The following is a 24,267-nucleotide window of genomic DNA, read 5'->3' on the forward strand; positions in this document are numbered from 1 at the left end:
CAAAATTTTAGGGTTGGAACTTCAAAACCTGATAACAAAGTGGCTCTGATACCACATGATACACTCCTGGACGTGGATGTATGCTCCAAGGACTCACTTTGTTGGTTTTGAATTGGAAATGATGTACTTGATGATGAAAAATGGATTGATTTGAAACAAAGCGGCGGAAAGACGATAAACCGGGATGATGACAAGATCGAGTGGATGCAGCGGAATGAAAGGGGAACGAATTGTACTTCCAAGAGTGATGAAAGACTCTTAGACTACTAGCTTGAATCCAACTTAGATATTACACACTAAGAAGAAAACAAGTTGAAAAGATATACACACTTTTCGGATCAAACAAGTAAAAGAGAAGGTTTTTGATTAAAATGTTTGATGATTGCAAATGAGAAATACAATGAGTTTATATAGGAGAGGAGGGAGAAGGGGAAGAGGTGAGAGAAGAAAGACATGCAAGAGCATGCACAAGTCCACACTCATGCAAGCTCATGCAAAGAGTTTTGGAAATAACAAAAGCAATAAATGCAAAGTTTGAATAAAAAAGAGAGAATGGGCCAAGGCATTGTGAGTGGGCCTTGGACCACGAATTGGCCTGATAAAGGGAGGCTTGAAAGTGTTACTTAGGCCTCATTAAAAACCTTGTCAAGAAAACCCATTGGGACAAAACTTGACAAGGGAAAAAGAGTGCATAAGCAACACTTAACCCTTTACCGAGCCTCTTGAGCCGTGATCACTATGAATGAGGATTGAGCCACGTCTTCTTGATTCTTCTTTAGCTCCTTGAGTAGTCTATTGATAGCTTGGTTGAACTTCTTGGATTTTGATCTTGTTAGAGGACCCGCCGGAACGATTAATGCTTCCTCCGGTACAAGCTGCTCCTCGGCTTCAAGCTGCTCCTTGTCTTCTTGTGGTTCAAGTGGTTTGGTTGCATTAGTCATGTTCTCATCATGGAGTATAAGGATATCCCAAGAGATCAGAATGTATATAATCTAATATACCTTTGGTGGTGTGCTTAGCAGTTGGGAAACTTTGTTTGTCAGATTTTCTAAGTACACAACTCTCACAAAGTTCCAGCTTGGTTACTTCTTTTCCTAATAAGTAGCCTTCTTTAACCAGCACATTCATGTTCTTCAAGCTCATATGACCCAGCCTAGAATGCCATAATCTAGTCATGTCAACGTCTGGTCTTGCCACTGCAAATTCTCCATTTACTACATTTCCTTCTAGATAGTACCGCCCATCTTGATATTTTCCAGAAATTATCTTCTGTCCATCTTTGTAGAAAGTGACTACAAAGTCTTTTCCTTCATATTTGCAGCTGCTCTTCTCCAATTGACCATATGAAATGAGGTTCCTTCCCATTGTAGGTATGTACCTCACATTTGTTAAGATGACCACATAATCATCTGGATTTAAGATCTTAATCTTACCAATCCCTTTCACTTCACGGTGAGTCATATTACCCATCAAGACTTTGCCTCCATCAAATTCTTGTAGGCCAAACGGAGAATCCTTGTTTGGTGTAATGTGAAAACTACATCCAGAATCCACAACTGATTCTTCCTTTGTGTATTGAGGGCTAGTTGTTAATACTAGTGGCTGTTTTGGCTCCACTGCAATGTTTGCTGAACTTGAAGGCTTGTTTGAAGACTTTTCAGGACACTCCCTCTTCCAATGTCCTTCTCTACGGCAAATGAAACAACCATTGTTGTTTTTATTGTAGTTTGGTCTTGATTTTGATCTGCCTTTGCTCTTAGAACGTCCTCTCCATGGTTTGCCTTTTCCTTTGTCAAACCTCTTTTCTAATCTGCCTCTTGTTTCCACATAGAGACCTTCACTTTGAGTTTTTGAGAGCTTTCCACTTTCTTTGATTCTCTTTCGTTTGATTTTGCAGCTTCAATGACTTCATTCAAGCTTAAAGTGTCTCTGCCATACTTCAACGTCTCTTTGAGCTGATCATACATGTTAGATAATGAACTCAACAATAGTATAGCTTGAACCTCTTTTGTCACATTTACTCCTATGTTGTTTAGATCAGTAACTAGCTTAAGGAAATCATCCACATTTCCATCTATACTTTTAGAATCAGTCATCTTATAAGTATAGAACTTAAGATGTAAGTAGATGCGATTAGGTAGAGAAGTCTCCATGTATAACTTGTTTAATGTGGACCACATGGCTGCAACTGTCTCACAGTTTTTGATCTTTCTTAGTACTTGATTTCCTACGTTCAGTACTATAAGATCTTTTGCCTTCTCTGACTTTTCAAACTTTACAGGATCAACGGTTGGAGGCAACTCAAAATCTCCTGCTATACCGACGTGATAGTCTCTTCCAGCTACTGCAGCTTCCTCTTCTGTAGCAGGTGGGTCTCTTAGCAGCTGCTCTTCGTTCAAGATACCTTTCAGCCCTAGAACCCCAAAGTGAGCCAACATTCTGACCTTCCACAAAGAGAAGTCACCGGTTCCATCAAATCTGTCAACCTCAACCCGAGCGTTACTACTCATCTTGTAAGTCTTCTTGTAACCCCTGATCTCAAACTCCTTAGCAACCCTATACAAGCCTAGAGATCTGATACCACTTGTGGAGAAAAGAGTGATAGAGATTGCTTGTTAAAAAAATAAACAAACACAGAAATTGGTAACCGAGTTCACGGCCTCAACCGCTACATCTCGGGGGAGATCTCTTGCTCCCAAAGCTTTACTATATCCAAGGGATTACAAACACACCACTAACTTGTGATGTTGTCTTTTGGTTGTTACAAATTTGCACTCAAGAAAAACAAAGATTCAAGAACAATAAAGAGGAAGAAGAAAGCTTGCTTAGGAAGTTTTTTTTATCTCTTTGCTTCCCGTCGGTTCAGGCACCATTTTTTTGAATAGGTGGGACTTCGGTGATAGGTTTTAGATTCTTTTCTCACCTACTTTCATTACGTTATACGTTGTAATGCATATATAGGTGATATAAGTGGGCCCACAAATTTTTATCCACACTTTTGTTCTTCTCCACCTTCCAATTTCGTTGACCCAATAAAGCCCAATAATTGTGTTATGTGAAACCCAAACAACAATATAGGTGTCTCAGCCTACGAAAGTAAACACATTGTATCAAATTCGGAAACAAACAGAAGAAAAACAAAGTATGGAAAGTTTCCCTCGAGAGAATCATTATTGTACCTCCAAGAAATAGAGATCGTCAAGGTATCTTTTAATGTAATTGATTATATTCTTTCAGGTCAAGAATATTTGGTAGACCTCATTCTGCAATATCAATCAAGGTACCGCTGGCGATATCGAGTTTCCTAACACAAAATAAAAAAGGAGTAGAAACTCTATAAATTAATAATACTTGGACTATGAAATTTTATTAATTTATAGTAATATTAATTTAATCTATAAATTTATTAATATTTTTTTTTTACTGCAACTGAATTCTATTTATACTTGTAAATCTTTACAAAGCAAAGTTGTAAGCCTTTGTTGCTGGTTTCCTGTATCAGCTTGAAACAAAGAGTCCGTAAATTCTAAGAAGCAAGATAAATTAATTAATATTAATTTATAGAATATTTACGTAAAACACAATACTAAATTATTTTCAAAATATTTTTTAATTTAGATTTTCTCATATTTAATTGTTTGTATATTGAATTATGTTAGATCTTTAATTTTATTTTTGACTTTTTAATTTATTTTCCTGCAAGATATATTGTTTCTATATCTACGACGTTAACGTGGAGTTTAATCCAATTTTTCTTTACAAAAATCTTAGCAATGATTTTTCATAGAATTTTTTTTTATAAAACCAAATATGACGGATCAAATATGCAAAGAGTTATGTGAGTACAAAAGAGATCATACCAACTCTACTCTAAAAAGAGTTGCAATTGTGGCTTGAATAAAAGTTTCATATAAAATTAGTCTTAGAAGGTATGCTTAAGATTAATGATTATTAATTTATGATATTGTTGGGACCATATTTTTACATAGGGGTTTCAAAAAAATTATTATCTTATTATCTTATCGATTTTCGTTAATTTTTACATTGGCCCGACTTGGGACCGGCAAAATTTACTAATTTATCGTGTTTATTAATTTATCGAGTATTAATTTATAGAGTTTCTACTGTACATATCATATATATTACGGTCCAAATAGAAAAAGACTGATGGAATTAAGTATCTAAAGAATATTGGGTACCTAATCTTTAATAATATAAGTATTTGGATTTCTAGGCTTTCCTGTAGGCTTGGGAGTTCGGAGAAATCGGTTTATTCGGGTCGGGCTATTCGGTTTTGGAGAAATTCGGTTTTTGAAAAATCTATCCAAATTCGGTTCGGGTCGGTCGGTACTCGGGTTATTCGGTTTGGTTATAGGGCTTAAAAATAATTCCAAAATTAAACCAAATGTTTTCTATTTCGGTTAATTTAAATTGAATTACAAAAAAAAAAAACAAATAGGCTGAAAACAAAGCCCAAACTTATTACACCATCAAAATACATTAACAAATTTACAAACCCAATTATAAAATTTACAAGGCCCAACCCGAATTCACAAGGCTCAACCCATTAAAATTTTAGGGTTTTTGACAAGGGTTAACGGCGACAAAGAGCCACGGCGACGGTGACAGACGGGACGCCGACGGTGACAACGAACCCGCGACGGCGACAATGATGACCAATCTTTTCGTCCGATGAAGCTTGTAATTTGCCAACCATAAGAAAATCTGCCACCAACAAGATCTATTAGATATCGTCATCATAAATATACAATCTGAATTGAAAAAATTAGAGATGGAAGTAAGAAAATTGAAAATCCAACGAAGATTTATTAGATCTAAAGAATTACAAGTGAATCTAGCCGTGAGTTTGGTGATAGGAAGAGCTTAGTGAGCACACAATAAAAAATCAGACCAAGAAGAGATTGAGGGGAAAAAGAAGAGCTTATCCCTAAAACATTTGTGGTTATAGGTGTAGAAAGAAGAAGAGCTAACAACAATTGATGAAGAAAAAAGAAAATCAGGGATTAGGTTGGAGAAGATGAACTTTGTTTTAGTTTTTGAATGGAAAAGAAGAGAGGCGCAGAGCCAAAGAAGAAAAATAAAACCAAAGATTAGGGTAAATGACATTATATATGGCTGCAGATTGTCGGTTTAGATAAAACCGATCGGTTCCAATTACCGAACCAACCCGAACCGAAATTCGAGTATCCAAATTAATTCTGCCGATCGATTAGGAAAAAGTTGTTCTTTTGACGCCGATAACCAAACGTTTCGGTTTGATCGGGTCGGTTTAAACGGTTTATACCGAAATCCCAGGGCTACTTTCCTGGAACCCAGATTTCAGTTTTTTGCAGAGGAAATGATAAAACTGTAAACCGATGTTTTCTCACCAAAAACGTAAAACCCGTATTTTCTCGCCAATTGTTCGTTTTTATGGCAATTGTTTTATGTTGTATATTTGGTAATGATGACACATTAAATGTGCTGTTGAATATATTTTTTTGACATTATGGTTCTCGAATTGTACACTATTGTAGCGTAAACCTTTGCTATAAGAAAGTGATATGTAGCCCTTTGGTTTTGCTACTGTGTAGTATTTAGTAGCTATTATAAATTGTAATAATATCATTTACAATAGCATTTATTAATTGCGGTTTAATAATGTTTTAGCCTTTTTATCGTGCTATAATATATGATTTATTGGCTTTTATATTGTACTATCTAATATTTATTATGACACTGAGAAAATGCTGTGTATATATATTGCAAGATATATACATTAACATATATTGAATCTATTTTGCAATGAATCAAATATAATTGCACAAAATATAATTAGCTTTAATTTATGAAAGACAATGAATCATAAAATATCATATTACATAAAGTTAACTTAACAGAGTCAAGATATTACATGAACTAAAGACACATTAACCATTAAAACATGAACTCATAGATTCCTGCGGCTTGACTCTCCTCTTTCCTCTCTTGGGCGTTTCTTAGCAGTGTTGTTGTGTGCATCCTTTTTCATGTTTCTGAACCATTGCTTGTAGAGTGGATCAATGTCTTCTTCCTCTAGTTCGATTCGTATTAAGTAGCCAAGGTGAGGACAAGACTGCCTAAACTCTAGCTCTGTTATCTCCTTCAGTTCATCATCCACCTCGTTTTGTTAATTGTTATTTGCCTGCTGTTGTGGCTGTTGTGGCTGTTGTGGCTATTGTCTGAGCCTTGGTATAACGTTCTTAGCTGGGAGGCCGCATATGAGTCCTTTAGCTTCCATTGAACTAGCGGTTTCTGCAGTACCAATGAGAAAGACAACACCACAAATTTCAAACTTCACCGAATTAGAATAGAATTAACCTAAGAAAAGCTTGAATCTTAAGTATTGCAAATACAAACTGAAACTAGCAACATACAAGTTCAAGGAGACAGTTCCAATTTTGAAGCCAATGAGATCATACATCTCAAGTTCTCTAAATTATCATCTACTCATTACTCAACCTACGAACAGCTTCAATACTAACTCGAAAAGAATACATATGCAGTATGAGTCAGGATCCATCGTGGACTAACCTCAAGAATCAAACAAGTTTCTATTGACAGGCTATAACCAGTGCTTTGTTCTGTAGTAACAGAACACAACTATCAAAGTCAACTAATCATTTTCGTTTCTATGGCTCAACTTCCACAATCAAACAGAGACTATATTACAGAGATATTGACAGTGCTAATGCATTGAAGCTCTCCTAAAGTTAACATAACCAAATCGATTTCCAATAAACAAAGTGAGGAATATCAACAATTCATGCTTATCATGCTTCAATATCACATAATCCATAGCTAAAAAAAAGTGTCTACAATAGAAAAAATGTTAACTTACAGTGATTCTTCCTTTAATCCTCAAATCTGTCTTCTCGAACAGCCAAATCTGGATCCAAAGACCATCGAACTCATCAGATAAGGAACTAACAAAACCAGCGAACACATCAAAAACCTCAGAGAAAACAATTACCTTTTCTGGGCGAAAGTAAATCAGAAGAAGTTGAGGAACTCAAAGGTTTGTAGATTCAACCTTTTCGCTTCGGAGAGAGATGAAAGAAGCTTTGATTTTTTGGGTTTCCATCGACGACATCGAATAAAGAGAAATAAGAAAGTAATTAAAACAACTTTGATTATTGACCCTTAGATGTATTCTAATCAACGGTTGATATGAATAGTTAGGTGATCCACACATTAATCAATTAGCCAATGAGTTAATTGTCCTCTTAATAATTCGTGACCCTTCGATATACTAATCAACGGTTGATATCAATAATAAGGTGATCCACACCTTAATCTATTATCCAATGAGATAATTTTTTTACGATTATTATGTTAATAGCCTAATATTAAGTTATTTTTCTTTGTATTAATTTTTTGATATGGTGTTAAAATTAAACTTAAAACTAAAGTTTCATTTTTTTAGAGTTCTTAAAAATAAAAATTATATTATCCTTAATAATCAAAGTTATACCCTAAATTGACTAAACATGTAAGATTAGTGACTAAATGTAATATTGTATTTTTTCCAATACATTAATAAGTATATTTTTATCTATGAAATGAATATGCATAAATTTTAATTATCATATAACTTTTACATTATTAATTTCATGTTTCATGTATTAGTGTAGAATGCTTTCAACTAAGAGATATTAGTATAGGGTATAGGATTTAGGGTATAGGGTTTAGGGTTTAGGGTTTCTATCTTATATTATTATATGATAGTAAATTTAAATTGTTATAAGTTTGACATTGTTAATTTCATGTTTCTTATGTTAGTGTTGAATGCTTTCAACTAAGAGATATAAGTATAGGGTATAGATAGGGTTTAGGGTTTAGGGTATATGATTTTTTTTTTTTTTTGTATCATCAATTTTTATATATTTTCACAATTAATCTTTGGTTTTAAGATACTTAAATTTTCTCTAATCTATTTTGTTTTTTTTTTAATATATTAGAGTTTATATTGTATCCTCAAACAATATAAACTCTAATATATATCCAAATTAATTAGTATCTTTCTATATATTAAATTTTCTCTAATCTATTTTGATTTTTTTTCACTGATTGTTTTATTATCGTTCTATATATTTTTATATATAATTTATCCTATTAATTTAATATCAGAAACATGAAATTGTGTTTCAACAATACAAAACAGAGAAGTGATCATGTCTTTAAATTACTTAAAAAAAACACCAAAGTGACCATGTCTTCAAACTTAAAACACCAAAGTGATGATTAATTATGTCTTAAACTTAAAAAACACCAAAGTGATTATGTCTTAAACTTAAAAAACACCAAAGTTAAAAAACACGACCCATCTACAACAGCACTTCTCGTCATTCCTGGAGGAAAAAAAATGAAATCAGTTGTTGTCATCATATTTTTCATACATGTAAATTTAAAGTATATACAAACCATTGCAATTTTATCTTCTGGCCAGGCAATAGAAGTTCCAAGTGCATCTTCCATATACTCGATTTCAGTAGATTGCCTCCAAACTGCAGCATCTTTAACAATCACAACATCCACCCATACTCGAGAAGCATTAGGCCCCAAAGGAACGTGATGTACACATTGATCAGGACTGTTAGACGCCCAACGTCCTTCAGCAACAACACGCTTCTTTCCGGATATATCCATCAACTTGCATTTTTGATTTGCTTTGAAGGCAAGACGCTTCAAGAACAACAAGCAATGAATAAACACAGAAATGAACAACCCATCATCATCAACAACCAAGCAATTCTTTCTTAAGGTATTAGAAGCATGTACCTGTGATTTGCGACGAGAAGATGTCTCTGTCAGAGATGGTTTTGTTTTGGTTACAGGTTTCTTCAAAGGAGCTTTTGGAGTCTCTGGAGACTTGTCATTCTGAGATGTTGGACTTGCTGATTTAGTCTGAGATCTTGGACTTGCTGATTTCAAAATCACAGGAGACATCTCATTAAGAGATTTTATGCTGGAGGCCTTAGATGCAGAACGCTGAAGAACTGGAGATTCACTCGATGTTGTCTCAATCACTACTCTATTTGCAAGCCATGCTATAAAGCTGTTCAACGAATCCTGCAAAGTTCTCATGTCCAATGTAGGCCTCCATAGCCATGTCTTTGGGTTTAAAATCGCATCCACATAAACTTTGACTGCATTTGGACCAATAGGAAGTCCATTTACCAACGCTTGCGGTTCTCAAAACTACCATCTCCCTTCAGCTACCACTTCATCAGTCTTGCCCAAAGCCTTTAGTGTGCATCTGTTCTTAGAAGTTGTGCTTGGGCTCTGTGTAACAAAAACAGAGATCGGCATCAGGTGGAATGTCTTCTAATCTATATACAAAAGCAATAAATAAGATACATTATAACCTTAGGTGCAATGTCTTCTAAACTAACACGTTCAGGTGGAACAATACATAAATCGGCATCCCATGCAATCATTTCTCCAACTACATCCTCAATAATAGACATCTCAGGTACAGGTCTCCATATTGGAGCTTCTGGCTTGGTAGCAGATTCAATTAAAACCTTAACTACATTAGGCCCTAGAGGTATCCAATGTAGTAACTCATCAGCATCATAAGAGACAACACGGCCCTCAACAACATTACCATCAGAAGAAGTCCAGTCAACCAAATTACATTTAGGAAGTGATCTGGTATTTACACTCCTATGAATTGAGTTTTCACCAACATCAGGCTCTTGTCTCTGCAATTCCAGAAACAGATCAAGACATATAATATTCCTCACTTAGTACATTTAGGAATTGATCTAGCATTTACTAACCTGGTCATAAAGTTTTTCAATAATCTGCTCTAGATCCTGAATTATATTCTTTATTTGAATCTTATTGGTTTCCATTGCAGCCATAGAGCGACTGTTGACCTGAAAACAAGCCAATTTGGACAAGCTCATGCCTCTGCCCATTGCACGCAGTCTTCCTGGATTATCAGGTCCCAATATCTGACTAAGCACATCTTCCTTTGGATTAGTTGTTGCTGAATCCTATGTCCCTTCAATATCTATCTCGGTTGCCTTTTTCTGCAAACAGATAACAAATTAATCCACAACATACATTAATATATAAGCATAATTTAAAAGGAACAAGCATAACATACAATCATTTCAGCCGCATCGATGTGTACAGGAGTGCCATCCTTCTTAGTACGTGACTCAACCCACACTTTCAGCCTTGTCACCTTGGATGGTTCATCACTTTTTTGGACTAATTCTTCCCTCAATCTGACCATTCCTTTACGGCCACAGGTATGAGGAATCTGCTTCTTCCTTCTTTTCTTATACGAATCACTTACTACCTTAAATTCATGACTAGTCTTCTCTTTGACAAACTTACGCCATTCAGCCATTGTTACATTAGGTGGTCGCAGACTCATCCTGTCTTTCATGTTATCAGCTTCTCTGACATCTTTGGCAAGGCGTGACTTGGATGATCTCCACAGACATCCCATCTGAGCAAAAGCTGCAGTTTTTTCCATGGCTGATCAAGATCAAACCTTGCCTGCATTCAAATCCAAAATACAGAATTCAAAATCAATCCAGAATTCAAAATCACAACAACATGTCAAACAGAGAGAATTAGAATACCTCAATGGATTTCCACAAGACAGTTCTGATATCTTCACTAACTTTCCTCCAATCCGGAATTGTGTAAGGAACATGTTCCCGTACTATTGTTCCTAAATAGGATCCAAAAGGTACTTAACCTGGACCACAAGGTTCTCCCATGATAGTATAATCAACGTGAACCTTTTCATTTGGATCCTTGGCGATGTGTTTCATCTTCGTTGGTCCTCGTTTCTTTTTACGCTTTGGTTCAGCAGCTGTTTCAGCAACATCCATAGTAGGATCCTCAGCGTCAGTAGCAGCAGTATCATCAACTGGTTCCTCACTTTCTCTGTTCACTTCATTGTTAGCATCTTCATTCTCTTTATCCACTAACTCAGCCTCCACTTCATTAGTTTCATCTGCTAGTAAATCAGCCTCCACTTCATTAGTTTCATCTGCTAGTAAATCAGCCTCCACTTCATTATTATCTGCCTGTACTTCAGTAAATTCCTGAGTCTCAATCTGTCTCTCAGCTAACTCGTCAATCTTCTTCTTCTTTTGGTATTTCCTTTTTCGATTATTCACCATCTTGGTTCACCTGAAACAAAACATAGATTTGTTATCAGAACAAATTCTTGAGCTGCAAAAATAATCTCAATCTCACAAAACACACATTATAAGCAATAATAAGCAATCAAAACTATCACAAGTAATATAATTTCACACATAGATCCCTTCACAGTCAGGTTGGGCATTCCTATCATCATCAACCAAGTCATCTGCAAGGACATCCATGTCTACTAATACTGGCAATGGCCCAACGTCTGCATTACCAGATTCAGCATCTTCTGCACTGTATCTTCTAGTAGAACCTCTCATAGCTACATACCAACTCGATGATTCATCTGCCCTTGAATAAAACACTTGCTTTGCTTGAGATGCTAGTATATATGTATCTCTTGCAAAGGAAACTTGACTTTGGTTAAGGTTGACAAGTATGAAGCCATCTTCTTCCTTTACTCCATTTCCTATATTTGCCCATTGACACCGGAATATAGGAATGTAGAAGACATTGTAATCAAGCAGTATAATATCCACCACTCAGCCATAATAAGACACAACATCAACCATTGGGGTATTGTCCTTTGAACTAGCTATACACATTGTTGTCGCCTCATGCAACACACCACAGTTCTGAGTCTGCCTATCAATTGAAACTGTATGAAACCGATTGCTATTGACTATGTAACCCGCGTAAGACCTTGCGCATAGACGAGGACCATATGCTAACCACTTAACTGTATCTTCATTATGAGAAGTCATAGGTATCAATTTAAAAAAAAACAAGTGTCGTTTACTATATAGATAGCATCTCAGAGAATAAAACAATACAAAACCAGAAAATTTACCTGTTCTTTTAACCAAGAAGCAAATTTCTGAGAATGTGTATTCCATAAAAATCCTGAATCCCGTCTACACCTTTCACTAGAATCTTGTAGATGTTCTAGGTGCATGCTAAAATTGAAAGAAAGCAAAACATCATCTAAACCATTGTGAATATCCTAAAAAATTAATAAAGAGTAAGTTAAGAGAATAGCTTACTCCACATAAGGATCAAGCTGCGCCATATTATGAATCACCGCAAGATGTGCTATGTTCTTCTCATTCTCAGTAAGAGTAATTGAAGTGGCTGCTGATATAGGTCGACCCTCCAATATAGAGCAGTTCTCATAATCAGCATTTCTTTCAATTTCCTCTTCAGCATTTGTTGTCTTTTTCAGTAAATCACTGCAGAATCGCATACATTCCTCAGCAAGATATGCTTCAGCAATACAACCCTCTGGTCTTGCAGTGTTTCTGACAAAATCCTTGAGAACTTTCATGTACCTGAAGATAAAACAGCTACCTTTAAGCATAAAAGTATTCTGTAAAAGAAAAAACATTATAAGCTAGTGGATTGTACCTCTCAAATGGGTACATCCAACGGAAATGAACTGGTCCACATAAACGAGCTTCCCTGCCTAAGTGGACTGTCAAATGCACCATTATATCGAAGAAACTTGGAGGAAAGAACCTCTCAAACATGCAGATAGTTTCCACAATTTCATTCTCCATTGCAGAAACCTCTCTGTCAATAACTCGCTGACACAGTTTGTTGAAGAACGCACATAAGCGTCCAATAGCTATCCTAACACCTTTAGGTAACAAACCTATAAATGGATAACATTGAAGATTAAAAACAACACAGCAAATTATGCAAGAATTTCAGCTAAAAGAATTCATCTTATACCTCTGATTGCAACTGGAAGAAGTTGTTGCATCAACACATGATAATCATGTGATTTAAGTCCTTTAATAGTAGAATCTTCTATCTTCACACATCTGGAAATATTAGAACAGTAGCCATCTGGACCTCTGAAGTCAAATAACCGCTTATAGAATACTTTCTTCTCTGTTTTGGACAAAGACCAAGGAGCTGGAGGAAGGTAGGTTCTTTGTCCACGGGCTTGGGGATGTAAATCCTTCCTAATACCAAGCAGTTGCAGATCTTTTCGAGCTTTAATACCATCCTCTGACTTCCCACAATGCAGCATTGTAGAGACAAGGCTAGCAGCAACATTTCTCTCCACGTGCATCACGTCTAAGTTATGTCTAACCGGCATTTCCTAGACAAAATAGTAACAGATAATAACTTTAATGGCTACGACATTTATTTTTCAAAACTTACTCCAAATAATCTGAACTTGAATAACTTTGATAATAAATCATACCTTCCAATACTCTAACTTGAATAAGATTGAGCGCTTCTTCCATCTTGAAAGCTCATCTTCATCTAATTGTTCTTCCTCTTCTTCTGATGCAATGGATTCATCATCAGTACCAAAAGCTGATCCAGTACAATCGTTCATCTTCCTCTTTCTTCCTTTTACTTTTACATTTCCAAAATCAGAGTTGATATATGTTATGACCAGTCAGAATCCTACCTCTTCTTCCATTCTCAGCTTTACCATCAAACCATGCTTTCTTTCGCCTATAAAGATGTGTGGGTGACGGAGACTTCCGATGAGACATATACACGTGCTTTCTGCAATTACTCAACCACAAGCTATCTGTGTGCTTCCCGCATATTGGACAACCCATTTTGCCTTTTACTTTGCAGCCTGCTAGATTTCCATATGCAGGAAAATCCTGGATGGTCCACAGAAGCATTGCTTTTAACGTGAATGTTGTGTGACTGAATGCATCATAAGTTAACTCTCCCTTTTCCCACAGATGGTTGAGATCATCTATTAGCGGTTCTAGATACACATCTATATTGTTTCCAGGTTGAGTTGGACCAGGAATCAGCAATGTCAACATTATGTTCTCCTCTTTCATACACTTGTCAGGTGGCATGTTGTAGTTGACTAGCAAAACAGGCCATGCACTATAGTTAACATTCTTCATGTTGAAAGGGTTAAACCCATCTGTGGAGATTCCAAGCCTAACATTCATTTGATGGATACTTCTGATTCATTTGATCCCATGTCACAGAATCTACCGGATACGCATTTTTCCATCGGTGCTCTTGTTACTGAAATGCCACCGTAAGTCTTTCGCCATGTCCTCTGATCTGAACATCCTCTTGAGACGTGGAATGATCGGAAAGTACCTAAGTACTTTCTGTGGATTACCTTTCTTCACCTCACCAGTTCGCGTGTTAATCTTCCATCGTGAAGAATTGCATTTAGGACAACTGTCGAGCTTCTCAAACTGATTTCTGAATAAACAGCAGTCATTTACACAAGCATGTATCTTTTCATAACCCATATCAAAAGTTTGAAGAAACTTCTTCACCTCGTACAAGGATGTGTGCAAGACATTACCCTTGGGTAGCATATTTGACAAGGACTCGAGTAGCAGATCAAAACTTCTATCAGACCAACCACCTTGAGTCTTTAGCCTAAAGATTGAAACAATCGTAGAGAGCTTATTGTGATTTGTGCAACCTGGATAGAGAGGTGTTTCTGCATAGCTAGCTTTGTTGAAAACTCAACTTCTTCCTTATCACCAGCCTCATCAACATCACCTTGACTAACCAGCTCTTCATCTATAAACTCAGCAGCTTTGAACAACCCAAAAATCTCTTGGTTCCACTGACTTGCGTTCTTTCTATAATCAGATACTGATTTCACTTCTCCATGATGATACCAGTCGTCCCCCAACTTATAACTCCAATCCATTCCCCTTGTTACAAGATGATCAACAACATCAGCAGCTAAGTGACGATCAACGTTGCGACAGTCAATACACGGGCAAATAATCATCGCATTTTCTCCTAAACCTGCAGCCACATACCTCACAAAATCCCAAGCACCACTCTCATAACCAGGATCGGTTCTGCATAGAAGTAAGATGAAAGCAAAAAACCATTTACAAAATTTAACATATCAATTAAACCACTATATACATGACTATAACATGTTTTCACATACCTGTTAAGATGAACCCATGACTTGTCGACCATTATTTGTGCTTACCCATAAAAAAAAAAACAGACCCATAAGAACACCAAACAAAAATATATATTCATATTTTCACATTCACAGCAACAGTTCATTAAAACCAAATAGCAAACAACCAATTCATCAGTCAAATCTTAAACAAATCAATCAAATACGAATTTCATTGTGAGAACTAGCCTCTGTGTTCTGATGCCAACAGGCAGAAGATGCAGGCAGAAGATCCGGCTGTGATATGTGATCAATGTTTAAAACGGTCAAAAATCAAATACTTGTAAATACTCAAGAACTCAAATACATTAACTGGATGTTTTATACCTTTCAGGTGTATGAGATCAGTTGGGTTCGAGAGATTTTAGGGTTGTTACAGAGACAGAGAGAGAGACGGAGGCGGAGGGAGACGGAGGTGGAGAGAGACAGAGGTGGAGAGAGACAGAGGCGGAGGGAGACAGAGGCGGCGAGAGACGGAAACAGAGAGAGACGGGGGCGGAGAGAGACGGAGGCGGAGAGAGACGGAGGCGGAGAGAGACGGAGGCAGAGAGATACGGACGCGGAGAGAGACGGGGGCGGAGAGAGACGGAGGCGGAGAGAGACGGAGCGAATGGAGACGGAGGCGGAGAGAGACGGAGCGAATGGAGACGGAGGCGGAGAGCGACGGATCGAATGGAGGTGTTGAGAATCGAGATTCAGTCAACACAAATTTCACCTCTTTTTTTTTTTTTTTTTTCCTAAGTGTAAAAGAGATGAATTTAGTATATGAAATTGACACTTTTTTGTTTTGGGGGAAAAGCCCAATTATTTTGCCTCCAAAATACACCTTTACCCGCTATAATACTGATTTATGTTCGCGCTTAAAGTAAACTATATACTAGCGGTAATATAGTGCTACGAAATACTTGGCAATACGATTTTGGCACTTTAGTAGCAGTTCGTGAATTCGTGCTACAACGACCTGCTACCGAAACTCATATTTCTTGTAGTGATGTGTTCAGATAAAGATACAGAATAATATGTCGTAATCAGAAAATATAGGAACCTGGAAATCCAGTGACACCAACGATATCTCCACGCTTAACATGCTAATGTTAAGTACTGACGCATCACAAGGGAAAAAAACTCTAGTTAAACTACATATATAAAAAACAAAAAAGAACAACTATCTCTCTAATTAAAACCAATTAGTCACCTCGCATCAGTCATAACTTGGATCTTAGAACCACGATTATGTAGATCATAGAAGAAAAGCTTGTCAGAGGAAGATCTCTTGCTCATTATTCGTCCTACCAAAATTCAAAAAAACATTGAACATATAAACTTTTTTTTCAGTACAACAAACTTCATGGATGGGTGTATCATACCGGCTAGAGAAACTTCGTCATCTTCAACAGACTCTTCTTTGCTTAAAGTAGTATACTTGGCAATGGATTCTGTCCCTTTTACTTCTGCACTGCAAGATACCTCAATCTGTTCTCAAAGTATTGCTGCAAATTGAAATATTCAGAAAACTTGCAATCCGTGAGATACATAGGAAATTGAATGGTTATATGTATATACCGTTTGGTCCATATTTTCAACATACTACCATCGATTTCTTGCTTTGGGAACTCGTCTTTGGTGGCTTCAATGTAAAATCGATACGCAAGTTGTTGGGCTGATTTTTTACTAATCCCAATTGGGTTTAGTATAATCAAGTTGTGTGAATAAGAAATGGGCCTTAATGGTTAGGTCCAGTTCGTGGTGGAGCTCCGGAGATGTCGGGTCAAATAGTGAACGTGACAAAACAAGTCGTTCTGTTTCAAGTTCCTAGAGACTCGCTGGTCGCTTCTTCAAAGACCATGAGAATAGGAGTCGTTGAGAGTCAAGTCCACTACTCCTAGACTTCCGATTGATGTCGGTTGAGTTTGTTGAAAAACAAATTCAAAACCTAGTAATCTAAATTTCTATAAAAACCAACTCTTCAAGTCTTTGAGAGACATAGTGAAGTATTTGATCGTTACACACAAACAGCAAAAGCTCTAACAATCTCTCTCTCTCAAAAGTAAGTCTCGAGAGTATCGTAATAACTATGTTCGCTAGAGCTGCGTTTCGAGTGATGCGAAATAAGTTTATAAAGGTTATATCCTGGGATCCTTGAATCACACAGAAACCGTCACACTACGGGTGATTCAAAGGGTTAAGAAAAGAGTTCATAACTCGACTCCTCTCACGTTCTTACCTTAATGTTTGTGATTTCGATTTCAATTGCCTTTATGTAGTGTTTGCTAATTTTAGCTCCTACCCTCTTAACCCTTTGAATTCGTTTTGTTCTATAAACATTAACGGTTTGGAATTGAAACTTCAAAAACGTGGGAAGCTTGGGAGTATGTACATTGACTTTACTGGTTGCGATCGTTAAACGTCAAACTCACTGTGACAGAATTTGCGTGTCTTGGACGTGTTTCTTTTGAGAACAGAGAAAAATCACTTGAATTCTCTGTGGAGGTTCGAAATTTAGTGTTACGTTGGTGCTACCTCAGCTTGGAATTGCGATTTTAAGCTTGAGTATATAACCTGCAGCTTGTTATCTCTACAAAGGAATCATCAATCCACAGCTTGGTTTTGAAAATTTAAGATTATCAAAACTTGCTTTTTGGATTTATTTGTGGCAAGTAGAAGTCTCTGTTTTTTTATTGGGAAAAAACCCAAAAAAACCGCCATTTATTTTTAATTTGGCCGTTTAATACCTCTAGTATTTAATTTGGAAGAAAAATACCTTAGTTAATTTTAGTTGCCTATTAAAACTTTCGTTATTTAAAAAGTTGGTATAATCGTACCTGCGAGTTAACCCTAAATCTTTAGCACTAGAATTGTAAACCCTAAATCTTTAGCATTATAATTGAATTGAGGAAATCTCTAATTGAAAAATGAGAAGATCTAGGGTTTAACCTCAATTGAAAGAAGAGAGAAAAATAAGTATTGGCTGATTTGAAATAAGAAAAGCCCAGATGAATTTGAGGAGATTAGATCAAAATCCAAATCGATTTAATTCTTCAATTGCTTTCATTGTTAAGTAAATCTGTCAGAAATCTGAATCAAAAAGATGAAAAGACTAGGTAGCGAAACGATAAATATGGTGATTGAGTGAGAAGAGTAACTAATGAAACTGAGAAGAAGAATCGAGGAAGAAGATGAAAGAAAAAACAGCAAAAAAAAACGTTTAAAAAGGAATAAGGGGGTTTCGAACCCAGACTCATGAGAAAAATAAGCAAATGTTTAACCATCTGACTAAGACAATATATTCGTGAAGTCAAGAAAAGCGATTGTATATATTTACTTAATTACTATGAGTTAAGTTTTGACCACAGTTAACGATTCCGTTAGGATAGTCAACAGAAGTTAACTCGGATGTACGATTATACCAACTTTTTTTAAAACAAAAGTTTTAATAGGCAACCAAAATTAACTAAGGTATTTTACTTTCAAATTAAATATTAGAGGTATTAAACGGCCAAATTAAAAATAGATTACGGTTTTTTTTAGGGTTTTTTCCCTTTTTTTTTTAATTTCTTATGTTGTAAATATAAACATATAACTAGACGTGATTTGAATTTGAATGCCTTATAATCTGCAGTTTTATTGGTTTTGTGAAACCTGAACCTTTAGTTTGTTTTATGCAAATCTAAAATTGTTATCAGACTTTGAATTGTGATTCTTGTCATTAACTGCAGTTTTTGGCTTGTATTTTTCTGGTTTTGCTAAAATCTGCAACGTGTTGTCTTTCACTTGTTTGCTAATTGTTTTGATTAACAATTGTCTTTTGCAAAACCTGCAACGTCTAAGTGGTTTTTAATTAACAATTGGCTTTAAAACAAATTGCAATTGTTTATTGAATAACGTGGAGTTAACGAAATCTGGTACTTGGCTTTGCTTTCATTTGTGTGTGTGCAAATAGAAACATTAATCAAGTGTAACCTGCAGTTTTTCTATTGATAACTCACGATACTGATCTGGTTTTGTGTTTATTTCCAGACATGTCGAGTGAGAACGTCAACTTCTCAACGTCGCTGAGGTCACCAACTGTGGGGGTGAAAGTGAAGTTGAAATTCAGTTTGGTACTCTCCCTCCAGTGAAAGTAGCGACACTTGAACGTGTGCAAACTGCAGGCCCTTAACAATTTCAACTTCCAGCGGCAAATTCAGCAGGTCTCCTTCCCGACAAGCTCGGTGGGAGCTCATCTAAGATGTGGCAGAAAAAGATGTTTTTCTGCTTGATAACACTGAAGCTGAGCCAGTACAGGCGTAAAGAGAAACCGATCCTTCCAGCGAACAACACGAACCCTCATGCACTTGCGAGCGTTCATACGTGGGAACATGGCGATTTCCTGTGTAAAGGATATATCCAAAGCCGCCTCTTTGATCTGTTGTACAACATTTACTCTAATGTGGAGATTTTTAAGAGCATCCACATTGGTTAATCCCATTATGGGTGGTGTCTCAACTTTATTTAATTATAAAATTAGTACTATTTTAATTTGAAGACATTTATTATTGTTGTTTTAATTGATCATCTCCCATTGGTGATCCTTGAATGGGTGTCTTTTAAAAAAACAAAATATTAGTAAAAAGTTTATTGTAACAAATTTTGGTTAATTGTTATGCAAAATAAGAAAAATTAAAATATAAATTGTAATTCTAGTGCATTGATAAAAAGACAAATATATTACTTTATAAAAACGTTTAAAAATAATTTAGAATACAAAAAAAAAAAAAAAAAAAAAATTCAAACCTAAAACATGAGAAAAACAAGAAAACAAATAAGTTGAATGATAAAAGGGTGAGTTTAAAATATATACATGGATAAACAATAAATTAAGAATTTATACATAAAAAACTATTATTTAGGTAAATAGGAAAGAGAAATAAAATATAAACCAAAATTATCTTTCTTTTTTAGATTAATTACAGAAATATCATCGATTCAAAATAACTTTAATATTTGTAAATAAGTATATAACTATTTGTTTAACAAGGTAACATATATAATAACGTGATAAATTTACATATTATATGTTAAACAAATATTTATCAATTTAAAATTATGGATAAGTATTTTTATTTATATATATATATATAAACACAATAAAATACATCATGTTACATAATTAACATGATAACGATTATAACAACATGTTACATAGAATAATAGCATGCTGGTAAGATAATCGATATATGAATAATATTTATTTGAACGTACTAATGTTTCATTTAACGTACTAATGTTTTTTTCTGTCAGTTAATTATCAATTCTTCTGGGTATAGATAGTCATATTACCCATGATAAAAACATATAAAAGCATGATCAAGATCATAATTCTCTCAGATCAACTTTTTGCCAAAAATAAACAGTAACTCTAACCAATCTGCTCCTGACACGTAGGATGTCTTAGATTTTCTTCAGCATGTCTTTTGTGTCTCGCCAGAGACACGAGCCTTCCCAGTTTCATCAATATTTTTTTTAATTAATATTAAGAATTATATTTTAATTAGAAGACACACATTTTATTGTGCAATGCGGATGGTCTAAGGAGTTTTGCAACTCTCTGGATAAGAAATATGGAACGGAAGATGCTGGATCACAGAAATATGCAATGGCGAAGTTTCTAGACTACAAAATTTAGGACTCACGGCCTCTGATGGTGCAAGTCGAGGAGCTGACCAATCTTTTGCATGAGGTACACGCGGAAGGAATGAGGATATGCGAGACATACCAAGTAGCTTGTATGATAGAGAAGCTTCATCCGGGTTGGAACGACTTCAAAAATTACCTCAAGCTGAAGAGGAAGAGGATGAGTCTTGAAGCCCTCATCGTTAGACTCCGCATCGAATCAACGAATAGAAAACAAATGGCAGTTGGTGTGCAGATTGTCGACCCCAATGTAAATGTGGCAGAGCTCAAAACGCCGAACGAAGAAAAGTGGCAGAGCTCAAAACGCCGAACCAAAAAAAGTGGCAGAACAAGGGGAAAGGGAAGGTTGGTCCGCAAAAAACTCAAAAGTTTAAAAAGAAGTCTTGTTACAAGTGTGGTAAGGAGGGCCACAAGTCTTTTGAATGTCGCAAGAAGAAGGCTTCAAATAAGAATGAAGATAAAGTAACTGAAGAAGACATGTGTGCTGTCGTCACTGAAGCCAACGTTGCTGAAAGTCATCCTAAGACTTGGTGGTTCGATACTGGCGCCACTAGGCACATATGCCTCGACAGGTTGATGTTTTCTAGCTACGTAAAGAATAAGAGTGATGAGGAGCTCTTCATGGGGAACTCAGCCACGTCAATGATTGAAGGCTACGGGAAAGTCGTCTTAAAGCTCACCTATGGATGTGAGCTGATTCTGACCGACGTGGTTTATGTGCCTGACATGCGCAAGAATTTAGTCTCTGGTTCTCTCCTGAGCAAGCACAGATTTGCTTTCAAGATTGATGTGGATAAGCTAGTCATCTCGAAAACATACGCAAGTGATAAGAAGAAGAAACAAACTAAAACTTTCTAATGAGCGCTCACTTCCTTTTGCCTTTTCTTCTTCCTTACGCCTCCTCTCTCCCTCCCTCTTTTGGTTCTTCAAATCCCTCTTTACAGCACTGCACAATTCCACCTCATCTAAACCCGAAATGGCTTGAAACTGCGGCACAAACAATAGATAAAATTGGAAAAGGATCCCAAAAAAACCTACTTTGTGAAGTTACTAACTGTGTGCTAGGTCTATACGTCGTTATATGATGAGAGTGTATAAAAGACTTGTATGTGTGCATAAAGTAAATGACACAGAGATTTGTTAACGAGGTTTGGTAACAACCTACATCCCCGGGACCTAATCCAGAAATAACTCCACTAGAACAAGATCGCAAATACAATTGCATATGATATTACAGCATAACTATGCCTACCACTCTTTTCTATATGGACTTTGGAAACAGTATCAAGCCACGCATGTCTTGACTACCACCGAGCAGCACCAATGCATCACCGTCTTCTCTAACGGCTGCAGATTCCAAAGGAATACCACCAACAGATCATCATCTGTATTTGGTGGGGCGAAGCCACACACAAGTGTGTGCATCTCTCTCCACTATACCATACACGCGCAACCTTTTTATGTCACGGCAACCATCTATATATAATCAAGACAAAACCCTAGGGTCCAAATATTCTCGCAATCTTTTTGCCTTGATTCGAAAGTATCTGGACTACCACTAAAGGAAACATCACGTCTCCAATAGAATCATGCCATGTCATCTTCATTCCTCACTTGATTCTTTCTGCGTTCAGTTCGCCTACTGTGTTACACAGCTGCTACCTGTGAAACACAACTCTGATACTTTCTATTGATACTCCAGCTTCACAATCACATAGCTCTTTACAATATCTGTTGCTCAATACCTCTGTTGCTCAACACCTTTGTTGATGTCTGCATAACTCTTGTTGCATTCTGTGTCAACTCCTTTGTTGTAGCACGGTCTGTATCATCCATGTTTCACTCACACGTTCTTGTTGCAGTGTAGTCTGTATCATCTCATATCTTGAGCTGTGTGTCATCATCTTGAGTCTAACAACCAGTTACAAATATACTCTCATTCTCCCCCTTTGTTACTGCGTTTTAGAACTCAAGCTCACCTTAGAAGATTGTACTTTGATGATCTTCAAGCTTCAATACTATCTCAGAATGTTTCTCTAAACAGTCACTGCATATGTTGTGATTCTGACCGAGTGTCCATTTTCCAACTGTCACAGCTACACAACTCAGCAACATCACAACATACTAACATTCTCCTCCTTGATGGCTGAGTTGATGTTCCAACTATCATAGCTACGTAACTCAGTAACATCACAATATACTAACATTCTCCCCCTTGATGGCTGAGTTGTAGCTCATATGATCTAGCATCGTCATTCTCCCCCTTTTTAGCTTAGTTTGAAACTCAAGCAATTAAGCTCACATGAAATACCAAGACAATATATTGATGCTCCCCATGTGACCAAGCTGCTAGCATCAATCTCATAAATGTGACATATCGCTCAGGCTTCATCTCGCCTGCATGAGTGCACAACTAAGATAACATTGCATAGGCATTTTTCCTTATGCCTGGATGCTAGAGCATGTTCAAACATCTGCTAAACTTTGGCTGCAGACACCCACAATTGCTTTTGTCTCAATGAAATTTTGCAACCAAATTCTGCATGCTACACATAAATTCTGCAGACTTCTAAACCCTGCAGGCTGCACACAAATTCTGAAGAACATTCTAACAGAGGGCTTGATGCATCACTTGTGTAAACAAAAACACTGAAGAACATTCTTAATGACGTTGGGCTCCATCTTTACAACAGACCTGTAAAACAGAGCTTCCACACTGATTAAAAACTAGCTTGTGACTGCAACATAAAACAGAAGAACAAACATTAGAGAGATCTGCTTCACCATCAACAAGGAACTGCTGTCGCCAATAAGAACAGGATTTGAGCCTGCCGTACGCACAGAACAGTCACTTCCGATGTGATAGCAGTTCTAAGAACAGATTGTAGAACCAACTTCCAACAGCTTACGACCAAACTTGCAGAACAACCATTAACATCAACTCTTGTATTGATCCGCTCTTCTTTGTAACCATAGCAACATCTAGCATATGAATATATATATTCGATCTCTTCGTTCCATCTCAGATTAATACTCCAAACACCTTGAGACAACCACATAAACCACCAGAACACCATGTTTCTGCTTAAGAGCAACATTGAAGTCAAGTCCAGACGAATACCTTGAGACAACCTTTACCTAGCATCTTATGTGCCTAAAAGTGAGCCAGAGTAGATAAAGCAGGAGAATGCAACTTCTGTAATAGTTGTTGTAGTATGTGGTACGTCCAATTTCAACACAAGAATCTCATATAAAACCCATAGATTTTAAGAACTAGAGCAACAACGATTCATCGAAATTCAATAGTGATGTCCCAACTTTCACCTACAAGACACTTCAGCTTCCTGGGTTAAAACTTAACCGGAGTTACTCAACTCTGAGTATTTTACCTCAGATTGATCTCGACCAACATCTCCTTGTAGATGTCACTTAAGCTAACCTTGCAGAACAGAACTGGAGTTACACAACTCTTTGTATTTCTACCTCAGATTGATCCC

General features: G+C 36.5%; 1 protein-coding gene, 3 long non-coding RNA genes and 5 pseudogenes across 9 annotated transcripts; 2 read left to right on the forward strand and 7 right to left on the reverse strand.

Annotated features, from left to right (window-relative positions):
* Positions 1-966: 966 nt before the first annotated feature.
* AT3G30834 lies at positions 967-2,528 on the reverse strand (annotated as a pseudogene; the record flags this gene model as incomplete). The annotated part of the gene is made up of 1 exon: positions 967-2,528.
* Positions 2,529-5,714: 3,186 nt separating this feature from the next.
* On the forward strand, positions 5,715-6,520 carry AT3G06115. The gene is made up of 2 exons (NR_141227.1): positions 5,715-6,104; positions 6,304-6,520. It is a non-coding gene; the product is annotated as an other RNA (long non-coding RNA).
* Positions 5,855-7,132, reverse strand: AT3G30823 (uncharacterized protein; the record flags this gene model as incomplete). The annotated part of the gene is made up of 3 exons (NM_001339060.1): positions 5,855-6,294; positions 6,877-6,928; positions 7,073-7,132. The coding sequence occupies 3 exons, from the start codon at positions 7,130-7,132 to the stop codon at positions 6,215-6,217; spliced, it is 192 nt and encodes a 63-aa protein (NP_001327126.1). The 3' UTR covers positions 5,855-6,214.
* Positions 7,133-8,460: 1,328 nt separating this feature from the next.
* On the reverse strand, positions 8,461-11,961 carry AT3G30836 (annotated as a pseudogene; the record flags this gene model as incomplete). The annotated part of the gene is made up of 1 exon: positions 8,461-11,961.
* Positions 11,962-12,206: 245 nt separating this feature from the next.
* AT3G30837 lies at positions 12,207-15,030 on the reverse strand (annotated as a pseudogene; the record flags this gene model as incomplete). Its single annotated transcript has 1 exon — positions 12,207-15,030.
* A 1,105-nt stretch (positions 15,031-16,135) lies between these two features.
* AT3G30835 lies at positions 16,136-16,965 on the reverse strand (annotated as a pseudogene). Its single transcript has one exon.
* A 1,115-nt stretch (positions 16,966-18,080) lies between these two features.
* On the reverse strand, positions 18,081-18,340 carry AT3G06135. Its single transcript, NR_141228.1, has one exon. It is a non-coding gene; the product is annotated as an other RNA (long non-coding RNA).
* An 865-nt stretch (positions 18,341-19,205) lies between these two features.
* On the reverse strand, positions 19,206-19,448 carry AT3G06155. The gene has a single exon (NR_141229.1). It is a non-coding gene; the product is annotated as an other RNA (long non-coding RNA).
* Positions 19,449-20,663: 1,215 nt separating this feature from the next.
* On the forward strand, positions 20,664-21,626 carry AT3G30839 (annotated as a pseudogene; the record flags this gene model as incomplete). The annotated part of the gene is made up of 1 exon: positions 20,664-21,626.
* Positions 21,627-24,267: the final 2,641 nt, after the last annotated feature.

Source organism: Arabidopsis thaliana, chromosome 3 (genome assembly GCF_000001735.4).
Source record: "Arabidopsis thaliana chromosome 3, partial sequence".
NCBI lineage: Eukaryota > Viridiplantae > Streptophyta > Magnoliopsida > Brassicales > Brassicaceae > Arabidopsis > Arabidopsis thaliana.